Raw genomic sequence first — 18,747 nt, forward strand, 5'->3', positions numbered from 1 at the left:
AAAATTCAATTGGCTTATAGGTTCGGCTAACTCCAAACTAACTAATCTAACAGAATAGTTAAGTTAGGTTAACCAAATTCATTAGGGGTAAAATTAACAAATCATCGTGTTATTTTGTTTGGGCTGGTATAAAAATGGGCTTTGGACGAACCATTAAGTAAATACTTCTAATGTGGTTTTTGATTAAAAATTAAAGTTTTCAAACCCTTTTAGTTAGTTTTCTTTTTATTTTATTCGTTTTGGTGTGAACCAAGCCGCAAAAAGTGTTGATCTTGTTTCTGTACACAAAATACTATATTGACGATTGAAGACAATATATTCCTTAAAATCATTGTTCATAATATTTTCAACTCCAAATTCATCTTCCATTTGAGAAACCATTTGGATACTACTAAAAAAAAAGGAAACTAAGGTTCGGTACACAACATTTTGCATCTGGTTCTGGCCACGTTGATCGGCCCTCGACGTCGTATCTACTCTGGCATAAGCTCTACTACGAAAGAAAGTTCCAAGTTCCTGCTTCTTTGACAAGAATTCGGGAGTTGGAAACCGCTTCTGTGATCTCTCGAACAAGGTCAACAATCACTCCCTCAACACCCATTAGAAGTTGCATGTAAATAGCGTCTGGCACATTGCTGCAAGTCCACAAACCATATGATCATATTATTAGTCGGATAAGTGTTTCTGATCTCAAAAGTGCTTTTAGGAAACAAAAATGATAGCTTACTTTAATTGTCCATAGGTTATAATGCAGAGTTTGGCCTGTTTAATCTTAGTCACTGCCCCTGGATTTCTCAAGATAGCTTTTACTTCTGATACAATTCCTTGCAAACCACCTCCCGAACACAACTTCATGGCCTCTTCTAGCGAATTCCTTCGAATGTCGGTGTAAATTTTAGACCCTCCGTTTGTGAGGAAATAAACCTGGTTTGCATACATTGCAGCATCAGAAACCAAGTCATTGAAATTTGTTCAACACGGCTTCGACAAAAGGTTTAGAATGTGATCTTACAGGATATGTCGCCTGCATTTTTCTCATCAGCAATGCAGCATCAGGCTGAAAGCTCGAAAACAGGATCGGCCTGTCCTTGGCATACTTAATTACCACCTGTTTAAAAAACTCTTAGTACATATTATGTGCCTAAAACAACATTGATCACAATGTTCTATAGAACATGCTAAACAAATTTGGCATCCTTACCTGCAAAATTACTTGAAGAACATGTTCGAGCTTTTCTTCTTTGTAGACAATCTGATCATCGAACTTCAACTCAATGTTAAAACCCTTGGAACGCTCAACTTTCTCGAACACCTCCTGCAATGTGCATAGGGAGTCATCCTGTTCTACCTTCCAGTCGAAAATTCTCCCGTCTTGTATTTTTCTGACCAAAGGCCTCCCCACCTACATTTGAGCGAATGAAAAAAAATAGACTTGTTAACAAAACATCCACATACATTTTAATGATTTGGAATCGGATAAAATCACCATTTTTGATACCTTTCCGGCCTCTTTTTGGGGTCCGTAGGAGAGAAATTCTAACAGAGTAATGTCTGTAACCCTTTCCTCCTTGAAAACACCCTGAAACAAAATTACATTTAACATCAATATTCAGCAGGAAAATAAAAAACAAGGAATTCAAGGGTCCGTTTGATAACAATTCTGAACTAACCTTGTCCTCGGCGCCAATAAAGTTGTCATGAAAAATGACCGGACAGTCGTCTTTGGTCACCTACAAAAATAGCTTTTGCTTACAATTTTCCCTAATTGTAAAACCAAGAAATGGAAACGAAAAGAAAGAAAGAAAGACAAGAAGCAGAACAATTAGTACCCTCAAATCAGAATGTAATATAAAACTTTGCACAACAAGATTCTATTTTTCTTAACAAAGATTGTGACTTCAATCAAATGTTTTCTTCTTAGTCCCTATAAAATCACAAAGATGATGCTCACCTGAACGTCGAACTCGACGAAATCAATCGGGAACTGAGTGGCGGCATTGAAGGAGAGAATGGAGTTCTCTTTGATGGATTTAAGCTTTGCATCAGAAGACTGCAACATGTTCATCCCGCTGCCTCTGTGTCCCATCACGACGAACTTTGGCCATTTGTATCCCCATTTCGTTTCCCCATTTTCATCTTTCACACCTATTCACAAAAACCCAATTCTAAAAATCAAATTCCATTTTGTTTTTGTTTCTTGGATTCCAAGTAATTTGATCGAAACGCCCACCTTGAGCCAACCACGGCGAATATACAGCCAATGCGACGGCACTTTCTGTGACTTGGTCGAGGTTCGGAACGTCGGAGGCATGAACGGCCTTGAGAGCCATTGATTTTTTCTTGCAAATTTGCAGACTTGCAAAAATGCAAGCTTTGGGAATTCAAGAAAAACGAGGACACTAAGAAAAATTGACACTCGATTTTAGAGAACACAGAAGCTCGGGACACGTTTGGACAGTGATGGCGGTATTTAAGAAGGTTCAAAAACTAAAAAAAACAGACAAATCTCAATTGCCAACTAATTTTGTTTTGAGATATTTCATTGTGTTCATTGAAAAAACGTGAAATTCGCAAAATTTCTAAATTATTCATATTCTAAAAGAATATGCTAATTCATATTTCGTTTGTCATGTTCATCTTACGTGTTTCTAAGATATCTTTATTTGTGAGGACAATTTGAACTTTTCAAACAACAAATTGACTTAACTTCATTTAGTATTTTCTATTTTGGCCTGACTAGGGAATTGCGTTTTACAGTGGTCATGCAAATCCAAAATATTCCCAAATCGGCAAATTTAATTAGCATTTCTTTGCTGACGAGGCAATGCTGACCATATTCCTGGCTTTTGTCTATGTTTAGGGTTCAAGGTTTGACTGTGTTCTAAGGCGTTTGTAGCACTAAACTTACGTTAAGAGTGTTTATTTATGCATTCGAGGTATGTATTCAAATGTAAATAAACGACAAAGAGCGTACTACCAAAGGGCCTATCTAGTATAAGGGACAGACTAGTTGGGTCTCGAAACCTTACAGAGGATTAGAAAGTGACTTGTAAGGTTCTCTAGGGACCTTAGCTATAACAGTCTAATATGAAACCAAATAATGATCGAAAAATGTTTGATGAAGTGCTTACTCAAAAAATATCGGTACATAGAGCTTAGCGGATGTTGACAAACCTTGACAACATTGCTCCCAAATGTCAACATGCGCCCCCAAGTGCTCAATGAAGTGCCACACTTACAAATGTTTTGAACTCTTCCCCTAAAACCCCATGCCATAAGCACATACCGTTTATTTTGCATGCATGCATGGTTGGTTTGGGGGACTCCTGATTTCCCAACAAATTATTATCTTTGGAATATGAAGTGTAGTAGTCATACGTGCTCAAACATTTGCAATGATTTTCATATATTCTATCTTATATTTAAAAATAACAAATATGAGTTCTATTTTAATGGGATGTAAATTTTAAAATTGCACTTATTTTTTTCTTTTTAAATGGCGGGTCGCGTCTTAAAGATTAAAACATGATGTGTATTTAATTATTTACATTTTTCAGTCTATTTGTATGATAGGATATATCCTGTCAATTGAAAAGCTTTCCAACCAACAAAAAAAAAAAAAAAAGAATATCCACTCCTTTACATTTTCCATCTTCATAACTAATATTAATTGACATACTCTTCCCGAGTTTTGACAGACTCGTTTAGAAATTCTAGATCTTAAAATCAAAGGTCACAATTAAAAGTGAGATGTAACTGCTAGGTTTTTTTTTTTTTTTTTTTTTTTTTTTTTAATTTTTTTTATTTAAGTAAACGATAGTTGATTCATTGATAACAAAAGTTATACACATGCCAAAGCAAGCTTACAGAAATGCAATCCTCGACAAGAAGGTCTAACGACAGACAAATTAATGAAAGGATCCACAATTTAAAGCAAATCTCCTTCAATCAAAATATCTCGAAAACCCTTGCCGCCATCCAAGCCGCACCTTCTCTTGCTGCCAATGCCTCTGCTTGCAAAGAACGTCACCGCTAGGTTAGCCATGCATCATCAAGCAACCAAGTTGTTTGGGCGAGTGGAGCACTAACACTTGCTCAATATTTTTTCCAACTTTTTCAACATGATTTTTTAATCTGTTTCTTTTTTCGTTTACTTTATTCTCCAATTATTTTCACAATCATTACTTGCACAAATTTCACGTGAAACATACTGGACAATCAATATGTCTATGTGGGAGTTCATGAATAATTTAATACCCGAAATCAATACAAAACTCATCAAATTTTACTAGTAGAAGAAATTCAACTTAACAAGGAACTGCCAATGCGTAGTTTACTTCTTTTTTCAAATGCATATTTTTGTACATTATCGATGTTTGAATTGAATATATATATATATATATATATATATATATATATAAATACATGAAAACTAAAAAACAAAAATAAACAAAAGCTTACAAAAGAAAAAAAAAACGTGCAGAGATTATTTCTGAGAATTAATGAAAACATTTTTTATGAAAAAAAATGCAAAGCATACTCTCTTAAAAGTGGGACGTTCGGGAATATTTTTACTTACCACCATAACTATGGTGTAGGTTTGCCATACACCTAATCAAATGACACATGTTTTTCATCTAACTCTAGTTAACTTTCACTTTAAATCTTACTTTTTCAATTTTGAAATTAACCAAGGTTAAATGAGCGGACATGTGTCAATTGATTAGGTGTATGGTGAGCATACATTATAGTTTATGGTGGTGAGGAAAAATGCACCATGGATTCTTTGTCACATCATGTTTTTGACACAATATTTTATATTGTTGTCATGAGAATTGACGTAAAAATGTAAGTAGTTGGCAAATAGTTCATAAGGAGTTCCACTTTAAGTGAGTCTCTTTAGCATTTCTCTTTATTTATTTTTTTGATCAAACAAGATTACTTCTATTAAAAATTAGTAAAAAGCCCAAAAAGAATCAACTAAACAACAACATATAAAGTAAAAGGTTTAAGTGAAACGAGAGAGCTGTAATTCAAGATATAAAGAAAGATCCACACAATTAGGCCAAAGGCTGCCAAAAAAAAAAAGAAGGTAAAAACAATCACTTTTATCATTTCTTGAAATGGGTGCACAAAATGCATGTGAAGAAAAAGTACGAGCTTCTTACCTCATTTGGAATAATGAAGACGTACATCCAATCCAAACCGAATTGGGCCAATATGGTCTTTGACCCAATTAATGCCATGGAACTGCCCATTTCTTGGTCAGGTTGATGTGGACTAACAAACACATAAACAACCATATAGAGATAATCCAATTGCAAACAAATAGGGACTCTTTTGGAATTAATCAATCTATATGGATATTATCCCTGATTTATCTTAAGAATTTGATTAGAATTGATAACTAATTAAATTAAAGCAAGTGACCCTTTACCATATTGGTGGAAAGGTGTTGAGTCTTTGAATAACGTCGTGGGTTTGAACCCCATTGACGGTTAATCTATCAAAATCTATCGTTTGACAAAAAAAAAAAAAAAGATAATTAATTAAATTAAAAAAAAATAGATACAAACTTCCAAATATTGTGTAAGTTTAAGGTAAAACTAGGGAAGATGAGTGCGTTCTCGCCGTAAAGACATAAAAGAAATATAATTATGTAGAGATAAGATTACTTTTTGTAGAGATTAAAAGAAATAACTCGCTACTGATTCATCTTCTACTGTAACTAGATACTAATCTATCTTTTACCTTCTATTTTTGATAATAACGTATGGATAGATGCAATTATCAAAGTGAGGGCAGAATTATTAAGAAAAATAAATAATGTGGACCGAGAGAATGAAGCTTGGTGGTATGGATGAAATAAGTTCTTGATGGTTGTGTGAGAATGTGACATGAATTCAGTCCCTTTTGATAGGAATCAATGTAGTCTAGGTTCAGGTAATTTCTTGCACGATTTGTTAATCTGATACGAAATAATACCTAATTAATAGGTCTTGAGTCAATAATATTAACAAGTTGGACCATTATCGTATCATGTCATTATCAAATCACATATTAAGAACCTGATAAGATAACGTGTATGACAGAAAAACGACACGAACACGACTAGACATTAAATATGACAATTTCTTGCATGACCCATTAACTCGACATGAATCAACATAACCTATTAACAAATCGAGTTATTATCGGGTCACTTATTAAGAATCTATTAAAATAATAATTTGATACCACACAACCCGTTATGATAATGAATATGATACAAAAACGATTGGAACACGACAAACACAATTCGTTTTCCGGAGAAATACTTTAACAAATACTTCATGAATCCCAAGTATAGAAAAATCTGTTGTTTATCAACGTCGAGCGCAATGGCGTAGCCACACTAAAGGCTACGGTGGGCTGTAGCCCAGGGAGGATTTGTAGCAATATGTATATATACTTTAGTGTGTAGATATAATAGACAAAAAAAATGTGCAAGAATAATTATTTTTAATGAAACTAGCCCAGTGAGTATTTAGCACAACTAAAAATATAAAAATTACCACAAAAATTGTGATGTCATTTTGTTCAAGATTATTCTGCTTTGATATAGTGGGGTTTATATTAGTTTCAACCAAGTTTTTCATATTGTCTTTACTTCTACTTTCAGTGTATTGCTTTGATCTAGTTGTGTGATTGTAATTGAGATATCAAGTTTTCTATCTTCTTTTTGTGTTTAAATCTAATTATATGTGAAATTTGATGATTCATTGTAATTTTGTTAGTTTGCAATTGCAAAGCTTATTGAGTTCCTGCCAGACAAATTTTAAGTATATAAATACAAAAGTTAAACTTAAATTTTTACATAAAATACGTATGTAGCAAAAACCCAAAAATTTTTTAGGGTAATTTTTTTAACTAGCCCACCCATAAAATATTTTCTGGTTCCGCCATTGGTCGAGCATGATCATAATCGAGTGCAATAACAAGGTGCAGGGTACACCTTTTTATTTTATCTCATAAAGGGTGTGCTTTTATCACAAGTGCTTTTCACTGTGAGAGTATGGAACAGCAAATTAAAAAGACAACAGCATCAAGGAAATTGCAACTGAAGTTGCTGCAATTAGAGCTTGGCAAAGATGGGCTTTCTTTTCTGGGCAGATGCTGAGACAGCCTCCGTTAAATCATCAGATAACAGCATTGCCGAATTCCATGTTGCAACATAATCCAATCCTTGCTCCACATTCAGCTCCCTACTTCTTTGCAATACCGCTTTCGTCCCGGTCACAGCCAGTGGAGATTTCAATCCAATTCCTGAATGTCATATCCCAAAAATATTACTACTACGGGTTTATGATTTACTTCTAAAATGGCTAAAAGCGTGTTTTGTCAACTAAAAGCGCTTCTGACTCCATATTAAAAAAAGCAAGGTGCTTTTGGCTTGTAAAAGCGCATTCTTTACGCTTCCAAAGTCCACACCCTTGTCAGCATAAGTGTAATGACAAACTAATTTAATTGATTAATCACAAATTATTTGTTTTTGGAAATGACCAACTTACCCTCAGCGATGAGGCGTACACCGTTTTCCAACTCGTCCCTGGAGTCGAACACTCCAGAAACCAGGCCCAGCTGCTTAGCCTCCGGACCCGAGAACCTCCGACCCGTAAGCGCCAGTTCAATCGCGTTTCCGTACCCGACAATTCCCGGCAGCCTCTGAAGCGTCCCGAGGTCCGCCGTGATCGCCAAGTCGACCTCTTTGACCGAAAAGAACGCGTCCTTGCTGCAATACCTTATGTCGCAGGCGGTCACGATATCGATACCACCGCCGATACACGCTCCGTGGATGGACGCAATCACCGGCTTCCGGCACCGCTCAATCGCCGTGATCGCGTCCTGCAACCACTTGATCTCCCGCCGAAACTGCTCCCCGACGCGGCCTCGGTCTACGGAGACGAACTTTTCGGAGATCGATGTAAGCGTTTTCAGGTCGATTCCGGCGCAGAAGTGGTCACCGGTGCCGCTGAGGACGATGACGTTGACGTTAGGGTTTTGGTCGAGGGAAGAGAGGGCCTCAGGGAATTCGGTGAAAAAGTCGCGCGAGAGGGCGTTGCGGTGGCTGGGGCGGTTGAGGTGGAGGTAGAAGACGGAGGATTTGGGGTTTTTCTGAAAGATTTCTAGGGATTTGTAGATCGCCATTTTTGTCTGTCACTGGCTGAAGATTGTGAGAAAGGGAAGGGTAATAAAGACAGAAGCGAAATGATATTACCAAATTACCGCAACCCCCAAACGACAGCGTATAAAGATTAAAAAAATAAAAAATGTTACAAAAAAGAGGTCCTACCGGGAGTCGAACCCAGGTCGCTGGATTCAAAGTCCAGAGTGCTAACCACTACACCATAGAACCTTGTTGTTTAAGTTTGTCTTTTTATTTAATTTCCCCATTGTTCCATAGCAGAGTTGAATGCTGTGATATTATTGAAGAAGAAGTGCCAAAATTTACACATGATATGCATGTAATTATTAAAAATTGAAAATAAAATTTACAACGAGAAAAAAAAATATAAAATGGTTGCTAAAATTAGTTTGTGAGGACTTTCAAATGATTTTTCATAGCTGAAGAGACTGGTCATAACTATTTCATCTCTGAAGTTTTTTTTTTCTTTTTTTATTTTCAGGAGAAAAACGTAGAAGAGAAAATGAGGGCAACTGATATGGTTGCCTGGCCGTGAAACTTAAAAATAAAAAAAATAAAAAAAACCCGTTTGTATTTAAATTGCCCATAATTTTTAGTATTAGGTACCTAAAACCCTCAACCTTTTAGTGTCATTTAATGACTAGATAATATCGCGAGATGAAACCCAAAAATACTTGCAAAATGATGAAAAATCTCAATCTTTCGCATAGAGGGGATTCGAACCCCTCCCATTTTACTCCTTCAACACCTTGACCACCATATCACTTATGTTTTTGTGAAAATATGCTAAAATATTTATATATATGGTTTTGGGGATTTATCATTTGATGACTACTCTTCACAATACACTTACTCTACACATAGAGATGATGAAGATAGTGAAATTTTTGAACCTCATAGGAACTCTATGTGGTACTAAGTCACTCATGTATCTTACCATGCAATTTATAAAGTGTAAATTATTGTACTAATTCATTACATATAAATGATTATGGTGTGTTTAAACTTCTTTCATTAATTACTACATATTTTCTACACTCACAATGTTTGCTAGCTTGCTATATAATCAACTTCAATAAGTTAAATCCATCATGCAATGCATTTGCGTCCAATTTTTTGTGATAAACTAATAAATAATTGACTAAATAAACATCCTGCAAAGTTTCAATAAAAATTTCCAAGTTTTTCTTACAATTTCCGTGGTTTTTATTCAATTTTTATCGATATCGATAATATCCCAATATTTCCATCGAAATTTCCGTGTTTTTGGACTACTGATATTTCCGATATCATCGATATTTTAAACCTTGGTGTCATTCCAAATTGGTCTCAACATTTTTAAAAATTCCAACCTATTGAAAATGTCACGTCCATTAAACCCCAGTTAATTTTTCTGTTAAATGCACATGTGGCAACAATGGATCCAACATTTTAGCTTACATGGACACTAATAATAAAAATAACTTTAAAAAAGACAAGAATAAAAATGAAGATTGGGAATTATCATGCCCCCGCCACCACCGAAACCCCGTTCCAACCTTTATATTCAAAACCCACCAACTAGGTATAATGGAACCCAATGATCAACAAGTGTTGAATTGAATTGAAAATAGACTCAAATGAAACTACATCAGGCATGCAATCTCCTCACATAGAAGAGAGTTAAGAATTCATATAGGGTTTCAAAAAGCTTGTTTCTGATCATGTGATTTTCTCATTGGTAAATTCTCAGTGTGTAGCTTCCAATTCTTCTTTGTGAGCAGTGAAGATGGTGATGGGCACATTATGACAGTCAATACCATTTCAGTAACTTCCATGACCTTCTTCTCGATGTTGGCAGCTTGAGTTGTAGGTGAAATTGGTGGTTGTTCATTAAGTTTGGAGGTGATGGCGTGGTGACCATTAGTTGGTCGAGGCTATGCTTCCATGACTTTTTATTGAATTTGGAGACAAAATAAGTCATAGTTAATTTAACATAAATTTAATTGAGGCTTAACGAATGCAATATTTTCAATAAGTTGGGTACTTGTTTGAAATATTTAAAAATGTTGAGACCAATATGGAATAGCACTAAAATGTTGAAGATTTTTAAGTACTTAATCCTAAATTTTAGTTATTTTTCTTTAGTTTTGCTGCAGGATTAATTTAGTATTTTCACTTTTGATAAAGAAAATTCTATTAATGAATATCTAATGCTGCCACTTTTCTAGCTAGGGTTTCTACCTAGCCAGAATCAAATTTCCAAAGAGAGTAATATGGTCCCACGACGTAATGCCAGGATTAAGGAATCATAATTTTACATGAATTAGGGCACAATTAAGAAGCTTCTGCTTGCACTGCACGTAATCAAACGATTACTTTTTTGCATCAACGTTTTTAATATTAGATGATTACGATACAAGATAGGATCTTGTGATTTGAACCAATTTTGTTGTTGTGATGAATTTGACTCCAACATGATCAAAAGATGAAGCTGCATTTCAAATTAAGCTTCCTGTTCTTGAAGATAACTCTGTTCGTCGTCCTCTACCTTTTGCCTTTATATCTTGTTTTTGTTATGTGACATGGTGATCTGACTCCCACCAATGGTAGAAAAGGAGCCTGGAGCCCAATGCCATCTTACCACCAATCTTAATTAAGATATCTCTGACTGATCATCAGAAATGAAATGTCGTAAACATCCAGTGATCATGATAAGATCCCATATAGTGCATTCTCATCACCAAATAAATTAGTAATCTTGGCATTGGCAATTAGGATTAGTTTTCTTCAATTGGTAAACTCATGTTATTTGCCACCATTAGCGCATCTTTAGACAATAATTTAAATTTAGCAATTTGGTTCACTTTTATATTAAGATACTTTTTGAGTATTTAAGATTTTTTAGTGGGATAAGAATTTAAATTACTCTTCTATGTTTACTAGGTGTACCATTGTGTTCTTGTTTGTTAGGAATTGGGTCTGCAGGCGGGGATTAAATTTGGCAAGGTGTAATCAATCTTTTCGGATTATGAATCACGTCGTCCATTATGTAGTATTCTTCGTAATTTTAGTGAATAAAAATTTAGAGTTTGCAATTCATTTTTCACTTTTTTTTGGTTTCTGGTCTTCTAATTTGTTAACAATATACAAACCAACATTATATATCTTTGATACATTTGATTGGTATTTCTAATAAGTAATAAGTAATATTACATTTATAATCCATCAATGATAAAGGGTAATGTTAGTGAGACAAAATTTGTAGACAAAATTTCGGAAACTAAAGGACATGGAAGTTGATGATTGGTTTATTACTTAAGCGTTGATAAACGTATTCATTCCTATTGTTGACACATTATTTAGTTTGCAAATTTTATCTTCAAATTTAGTCTTCCTAGCATAATTACCCGATGATAAATGACCTACTTAACTTAGTGGTTAGATTATTGCTTTCATACGGCGGGAGTCATTGGTTCAAATCCAATAGTATACTCAATGCTAGATGCAAAAACACATAATAGATCAATATGAACATCATGATTAGTCCCGTAACAAAATTGATTGATGACGATACTTTATTCTTGGTTCATTCTTCTCCTTCTTCCATAACCCATGCTCAGAGATCGGAAGAGATAAGAGAACCCTATGAAGAATGTGGTCATAAATCCATAATATCGTCTGGCCACACCGACCGAATTGATTATCTTCATGCATAAGGATACTAGATTAATGTAATAACTAAGTTTCTTCCCTTCTGAAAGTGAAATTAATCAACCCCAAATGAGTTTGGCTCATATGTAATATAAGAATATCAATTATGGGAGGTATCGAGCTCTCTCTTAATTCAATTCCAATCATTTGAGGGTTTACGTACCTACCTAAGCTAGTCACCTTAATTTCAATAATTAAAAGTCAAATCCTTAATTATTTAAGCATAGATTATTAGCTAGGGTTTTGGGGTGTACGTAATCATATTTTTAGTTCTATATTTTCTTTTATCGATAGAATGTTTAGTGTTTGACTTCATTTCAGGCACAATACACCAGGATGAAAAATCATGGCAATATCCTTCATGTGCATGTAAGAGCAAGTCCACTGGGAGTGGATTGCCCAGCACCCAAAACAGGCTGGCCCCCAACCAAATCACTTCACCCCAGCCTAATAGGCTGGCACCCAGCCCAAGTCAGGCAAGAGACCGGTCTAGATTTGACAAACCCACATGCCAGGCCATCCATGTTATCGATGCCGATGCCAGCTCTTCCCACAACCTTCAACCTTTCGTCGGAGGACTCGAATACCTCGCGGGTGACCTTGGTCTTGCTACGCACGATCAACGCGTCACAGAGCGAGATCTTGGTGCAGAGCTCCTAGGGGCTGAGGTTGATTCTGGGTTCTCCGAGCTTCGACGAGGATGGTGGGCTTGGCGTTGAGGTTCACAGCAAATAGCACCACGACCAGCCTCGGAGGAGCTCGGTGGCGTAAGGCAGGAGTTACTGAGAAAGCAGAGAGGGAGGGCTTGGAGGTGAAAGAGAGGGTGGGGTTTCGGAAAAATGAGGAGCGGATTTGGGACGGCGACAATGGTGTTTTTGTATGTATAGGTGTGTGTGGGTGTAATTTATAATAATATTTTATAAAAATATCAAAAATTAATAATATTTTTTTATAAAGTCAGAAATTAAAAATAAAATTATTATTATTTTATAATAAAAAATAATAATATTTTAATAAAATTGACTAGGCTATTTTTTGTTAGGGATGGATATGCATTTGACCTATTATTGTTCATTGAAATCTATCACTGTTTATTGAGTAGATTAAATAGGTTAGATGCTGACACATTTTTTTAAGGATGGACTTGCTCTATTCACCTGTGCCTTTTGAAAAATTGGCAGCTTTAATTTCGATGAGATCGATATATAACAAATAGCAAGCAATCATGGATGATGAATCATACCATATGTAACCCTTTGTATTTTTATTTTTTTAAGTTTCTTTTTTCTATTTTTGTGTGTGGTTCTTCTGGCTATACATGAACGATAGGGCAATTTCAGTGTTAGGTGTTCACTAAGCTGGCCACCGATAAATGCCAACTATATAATGCAAATGCAAGATTAGATTGCCATCGCTTTATATATATCGTACAAGGAATGAGAGGTAGCTCAACGTCGTAATATTTGGTTGAATAATATCAACGGTATAGTATTGGTGGCACTCAATGAACATGTCGATATCACTGCATTATTGATCTCTGAATACTCATGAGATAAGGACAAGGATTCTTTTCGGATCCTCTTTAAATTTGTGGGGATTCGGGAATCAATCAATCGTGTACGTTCATCGTACATCGTGCGACCAATTTTCTTTAAGTACTATTTATATTCAATTTTAAATTAAAATTTTAAAATGATTTTTAACCGCATGATATATGATGAACGGACACGATTGATTGATCCTCTGGATCCCCACAAAGAGGATCTGGAGAGGATCCTATTCCATGAGATAAAAAGCTCAAATCATTTCAGGAGGCAAGGACTAGCTATTACGTCATAAAGTCAGGAATTGGATCCCATCCGGATCTACTTTGTGGGGATCCTCATATTTTAGTCATTTATTGTGTATCGTGTGGTCAGAAATCATTTGACTTTTTTTATTTAAAATTACACACAAATAGTATCTGACAAAAACTGATCGCACGATATACGATGAACGGTTAGGACGTGGGGATCCTAGATCCCCACAAAGTGGATCCGAAGAGGATCCCTTTCCATAAAATCAGCACACTGACCTACATTTCTGGTTTTTGGGGTGAGAAAAAGAAACTTATTTTTCTCAAACTTGTCAAAATATCAACCTACCTAGCTTAGATTACTAATCAAGCACTTGGTTGAATATACTGCTCAAATTAAAAGTCTGAAAAACGCACGTATCAATTAGCTCTTAGTTTAGCTGTATTTATCTTTCCATATTAGAAAATGTCTCAAGTTCGTATTTCTTGTTATTTCCTCATTAATCAATGACTAGTTGTTAGTCTAGTTATGAAACTTGTTTAAATTTTATCATGCTTACGTCGCACGTTCTCATTGATCAATAACGAGTTGTTACTCTAATATTATTAAAGTAACATAACTTATAAAGGATCTAAACTCCAGAAAAATAAAAGAATATCGCAACCAAATCACACAAATTAATGAACGTCGATGGAAATAGCCATGTACATATCTAGCAATCTGTCCAAAGGCTCCCATGGTGTCCACCTAGCATTCTCGAATCCCAGCCAAATGATAGAGACAAGAACGAGTAACAACATCATGATTGTCTTGTGGCTCATCTTTAATTAAATTCTTTTGTCATAACTTAAAGCCTCCCTCCCTCCGTCCCCATCTCATAACCGCAAAAAATATGAAAAAAGCTGGCCAGGCTGCTTGGATTGTGGAATTTTATTACTTGAAGAAGAAAAAAGTCAGTCAAATGAACCCCCGATGCACACGAAACCCTCTAAATATTGCATGAACATTGAAGCACTACCAAACAAACATTCAACGGCCTAGAACAAAAGCTTTGTGAACAATATTGTAAATCTTTGAGTGTGTGACTTGGAAAGATTGTTTGTTGTAATTGAAATATTGTCAGGTTGTGTTATTGAATTCAATTTATAATAAGTATATTTATTTTTGAGGCCCTACAAGTTGAACATATCAAATTTGTTGTCTATATTCTTAAGAAATTATTTTTGTCATTTCAAAAATTTAATTGTGCAATCCAAACTTTTTATATTTAAAAAGATTTATGAGAAGTGCATAATTAATTTTTTAGAATGCTAATAATAATAATTTTTTATTATTATAACACGTCGTGGCAAGTGTTCCGAGAGTATATATATACAACTATATTGTCTGCGTGTGACTTGTGAGAATTTACAAGTGACAACTAGGGCTGAAGCCTGACGCGCCAAGGCGTGTTTCGTTTAGGTTTTAGAAGATGGAGAGAAACGGTCCAAACAATGGCCATACAGTATGCACTAGTGCTTGGAATTAGAGATATAGAAGTCACGTGAATCGGGCTCTACTCAGGACAGCTTTGCGGTCTTAGAAGAGATGAGTAACGTAAAAAATCATATTCTTATTTTAGTTGGAAGAAGCCACTTGTTTTTTTTTTTTTTCAAAGAGCGTGGAATTCATGTTTGATTAGAAAAAACTCATAAAAAATTAGTAAATTAGTGTCGATTAACCAAAACTATAACTATATAACTCTTCCTAATTCGCAGTTATGGTGAAATTAATTATTTGAATAATTATGGTGATGATTTGGGGGCCTACCCTAATTCCTATCCAAAGTAGTGTCAAGAAGTGTGGTGAATAATGCTCTGCTTTTTTTTTCTTTTTTTTTTTTTTTGTGGCCGTTGGATGGAGGTTACGCACACGTGATAGAGGGGCACGTGGAACTTGGATTTGTGGTTCATTGAATGAGTTCGTTGAGTAGTTTTTTATTGTACGGGAACATGACTTGGTACACCAAATGTCATAATACTAGTGATTTGATATTAAATTTTTTTTTCCCAACCACTTGCATTATGACACTTGATGTATTAGACAGTGTTCTCGGCACATTGAAAAAATTCTCGAGAGCATGGTACACCACCTACTAATCCTCCATCTGTCATGCAGCCACAATGAGTTCAATACGCACACCCTATTTCTTTTTCTTTCACTTTTTGTGTGTATATAAACAAGCTGCGTAAACCCATCGACCATCCTCAGCTAATAGTCCTCTAATTTTCTCTGCATGAGAATTTGAGAGGGAGGGAGAGAGAGAGAGCTCTAGGGTTTCTCAACACCAACTGAGTCCTCCTCCTCCTTAGCTTCTTCAACATATCATTCTCTTCATTTTCATTGAGAAAGAGAGAGAGTTCATCAGTCTGAGTTTTCTTAGCTAACTAGGGTTTTCAGATCTAGAGAGATCATGGCTACAGTAGCAGACAGTCACCATCCTTTGGCATTTACATTTGGAGTTCTAGGTAAACAAAATTCCATATGTACATTATTCATTGAAATTTCTTTTTTTCCAAATTTTTTTGTTACATTAGAGAGTGTCGACCTCTGTACTTAGCATATCCCTCCCGATCACCCTACTCATGCATCCTCACCACTGAACTAACGCGAATGGCTCATTACGTACTAGTTGTTTCCAAGAAATTTTAGGTGAGTTATTGTGATGGGAACTAGCCAGCTACTAGCAAGCTAGCTGGGTGTACCAATGAAGGAGCTCAACAAACACGATACATAAAATGTCATTTCTGGGGCTCGATCGATCATATGTATTTGTTTGAGTGCCATATACTATTGTTTGTTATTGTCATATTCTTCTCTAGTTATGACGCCCTTAAAACCTAGTTGGCCCGCATTTGTTATCTAATCTTTGTCATCAACTTGGCCATATTCTTTTTCCGTTAGTGAACCGTCTGAAATTCATCAGTGACTACTTTTTCTTTGCAGAAAAGCCTAGCTAAATAAATTTATATAAAAACAACCAAATATACATCAATAAAATTTCTTTGTATGTACACTATTCAAAGATTAGTTGTCCAATTTTTTGCTTCTTGTTAATTTATAGGTAACTTTTTATATTAAGTAACACTGTACATCATTGTGATCCTTGATGATCAACCTTCCTCACCACTACCCACTAATATATAGATAATGAAAAGTGTGATTTATTTTAATTAATTGTAATGTTTTGATAGTCAAGAAATTCTAATTGAATGACCACTATTGTATTAATTATTTCTTTGATGATGCCAGGAAATCTAGTCTCAACCATGGTTTACTTAGCCCCAGTGTAAGTGATGCATACTTTTTTTTCTTTTTTCTTTTTTAAATGTAAGGAATAATATGTATATAAGTCTATAAAGAGACATATGATTAACCTTTTTTTTTTTTAAATGCAGGCCGACATTTTATCGAATTTACAGGAAAAAATCGACAGAAGGATTCCACTCGGTGCCATATCTGGTAGCAATGTTCAGTTCCATGCTTTGGTTCTATTATGCGTCGCTAAAAAAGAATGCTATGCTGCTCATCACCATTAACTCATTCGGAAGTTTTGCAGAGATGACCTACATCGTCATCTTCGTTGTGTATGCACCAAGGGATGCTAGGGTACGTACGTATGTTTCATCTTTAATTGTTATTTTTCTTGTATATATCAATATAATTTCAATTTCCCTGTATTTTATATGTGTGTGTGTGTGTGTGTGTGTGTGTGTGTGTATATTCTCTAATAACTCTATATATTTACGGAATGCAGAAGCTTACAGTGAAATTATTTGGTATTATGAACGTGGGACTTTTCACCTTGATCCTTGTCGTGTCTCACTTTCTAGTGAGTCGTGCGTACCGGGTCCCAGTTCTTGGATGGATTAATGTTGCCATTTCTACCAGTGTTTTTGCTGCGCCCTTAAGCATTGTGGTAATTGACTCAATCGTACAAACATATGACCATATTATTTGTTGGTGCTTTTTTCAATTACGTAAATGTTATTCACACTCTGATATTGTCTTCTTATATTTTATTTTTTAAGTGTTTTAAAATATAAAAATGTTAAATTTGGAGCTTTAAATGAACTCTTAACGCTATTTAATTACCTTTACTTATATTCTGAGCACACATAATGTGTGTAATATATAACATATTCATTCAGTTTATTGATTTGTATTGCAGGCACAAGTTATCCGAACAAGAAGTGTCGAATTCATGCCATTTAGGTTATCATTTTTCCTCACTCTGAGTGCCGTTATGTGGTTTGCATATGGATTGTTCCTCAAGGACATATGTATTGCAGTAAGTATACTTACACTAAATTAAATCTATTTTCAAATCAATTATCCCTGCATAATTGATTAATCACTTGTTGCAGATTCCAAACGTTCTGGGTTTTGTGTTGGGACTGCTTCAGATGCTGCTGTATGCGATGTACCGAAACCGAAAGCAGGAGATAATAGAAGATCATGAGAAAAAGCTACCGGCTGCTACACCAGATCACGTGAAAAACATTGTGATCATAGCCACATTAGCAGCTTCCGAGGTTCATCCGGTGGATGCTCAACCGAACAATCGCAATGATGATGGTGACGTTAATAATAACGCGGCCGTTACAGAGGCAAAGGAGCATGAACAAACGGATGATCATCGTCATGTGGAAAATGCTTCCGTCGAGCTTCAACCTAATGAAACACCATCAGCAGTGTGATGCTGGCAAAGTCCTATGTCGTACTTCTCGGAAAGAAAAAAAACTACGATCAGTCGAACCTCGTTTGATGTGTAACAGCAGCAGCCGCTTGATCACGCCAAGATGTGGTCTGATCTTGTTATATTATATGTTTCGTTAATTGTCTCTTATTTATTTATTAAATTCCCAGTTCCAAGCGTGGGGACTGTGGCTGTGCTCATCGATGCACAAGTATATGTGAATTGGAAAGCTACAGCTATCCACGCTTGGCTTTGAATACTACTACTCAATATTAATATCAATGGACGTATGCTTAATTTATGTCCTCCGTTTCCTTGAGCAATATTTTTGTTTA

General features: G+C 35.4%; 3 protein-coding genes and 1 non-coding gene across 4 annotated transcripts; 1 reads left to right on the plus strand and 3 right to left on the minus strand.

Moving 5' to 3' along the window:
* Positions 1 to 304: 304 nt before the first annotated feature.
* On the minus strand, positions 305 to 2,425 carry LOC137738453 (glycerophosphodiester phosphodiesterase GDPD2-like). Its single transcript, XM_068478084.1, has 8 exons — positions 2,231 to 2,425; positions 1,952 to 2,145; positions 1,671 to 1,730; positions 1,499 to 1,579; positions 1,202 to 1,402; positions 1,013 to 1,108; positions 728 to 924; positions 305 to 635 (listed from the first exon to the last, which is right to left on the minus strand). The coding sequence occupies exons 1-8, from the start codon at positions 2,328 to 2,330 to the stop codon at positions 494 to 496; spliced, it is 1,071 nt and encodes a 356-aa protein (XP_068334185.1). The 5' UTR covers positions 2,331 to 2,425; the 3' UTR covers positions 305 to 493.
* A 4,544-nt stretch (positions 2,426 to 6,969) lies between these two features.
* Positions 6,970 to 8,225, minus strand: LOC137737559 (delta(3,5)-Delta(2,4)-dienoyl-CoA isomerase, peroxisomal-like). Its single transcript, XM_068477080.1, has 2 exons — positions 7,551 to 8,225; positions 6,970 to 7,305 (listed from the first exon to the last, which is right to left on the minus strand). The coding sequence occupies exons 1-2, from the start codon at positions 8,185 to 8,187 to the stop codon at positions 7,115 to 7,117; spliced, it is 828 nt and encodes a 275-aa protein (XP_068333181.1). The 5' UTR covers positions 8,188 to 8,225; the 3' UTR covers positions 6,970 to 7,114.
* Positions 8,226 to 8,323: 98 nt separating this feature from the next.
* Positions 8,324 to 8,395, minus strand: TRNAQ-UUG (transfer RNA glutamine (anticodon UUG)). The gene has a single exon. It is a non-coding gene; the product is annotated as a tRNA-Gln (tRNA).
* Positions 8,396 to 15,934: 7,539 nt separating this feature from the next.
* Positions 15,935 to 18,720, plus strand: LOC137738221 (bidirectional sugar transporter N3-like). The gene is made up of 6 exons (XM_068477854.1): positions 15,935 to 16,181; positions 16,966 to 17,002; positions 17,112 to 17,322; positions 17,471 to 17,632; positions 17,885 to 18,004; positions 18,081 to 18,720. Exons 1-6 carry the CDS (start codon positions 16,127 to 16,129, stop codon positions 18,411 to 18,413), a joined length of 918 nt encoding a protein of 305 aa, XP_068333955.1. The 5' UTR covers positions 15,935 to 16,126; the 3' UTR covers positions 18,414 to 18,720.
* Positions 18,721 to 18,747: the final 27 nt, after the last annotated feature.

This window comes from Pyrus communis, chromosome 6 (genome assembly GCF_963583255.1).
Source record: "Pyrus communis chromosome 6, drPyrComm1.1, whole genome shotgun sequence".
Classification (NCBI taxonomy): Eukaryota; Viridiplantae; Streptophyta; class Magnoliopsida; order Rosales; family Rosaceae; genus Pyrus; species Pyrus communis.

Bases quoted from the DNA above. Each gene is read 5' to 3' on its own strand.
- LOC137738453 (XM_068478084.1), bottom strand. From the start codon at position 2,330: ATGGCTCTCAAGGCCGTTCATGCCTCCGACGTTCCGAACCTCGACCAA. The intron at 2,146-2,230 runs GTGGGCGTTTCG...TTTTGTGAATAG, and splicing joins TTCGCCGTGGTTGGCTCAAG to GTGTGAAAGATGAAAATGGG. The intron at 1,731-1,951 runs GTGAGCATCATC...CTATTTTTGTAG, and splicing joins TCGTCGAGTTCGACGTTCAG to GTGACCAAAGACGACTGTCC.
- LOC137737559 (XM_068477080.1), bottom strand. From the start codon at position 8,187: ATGGCGATCTACAAATCCCTAGAAATCTTTCAGAAAAACCCCAAATCC. The intron at 7,306-7,550 runs GTAAGTTGGTCA...TATGACATTCAG, and splicing joins TGTACGCCTCATCGCTGAGG to GAATTGGATTGAAATCTCCA.
- LOC137738221 (XM_068477854.1), top strand. From the start codon at position 16,127: ATGGCTACAGTAGCAGACAGTCACCATCCTTTGGCATTTACATTTGGA. The intron at 17,003-17,111 runs GTAAGTGATGCA...TTTTAAATGCAG, and splicing joins ATGGTTTACTTAGCCCCAGT to GCCGACATTTTATCGAATTT. The intron at 17,633-17,884 runs GTAATTGACTCA...TTTGTATTGCAG, and splicing joins CTGCGCCCTTAAGCATTGTG to GCACAAGTTATCCGAACAAG.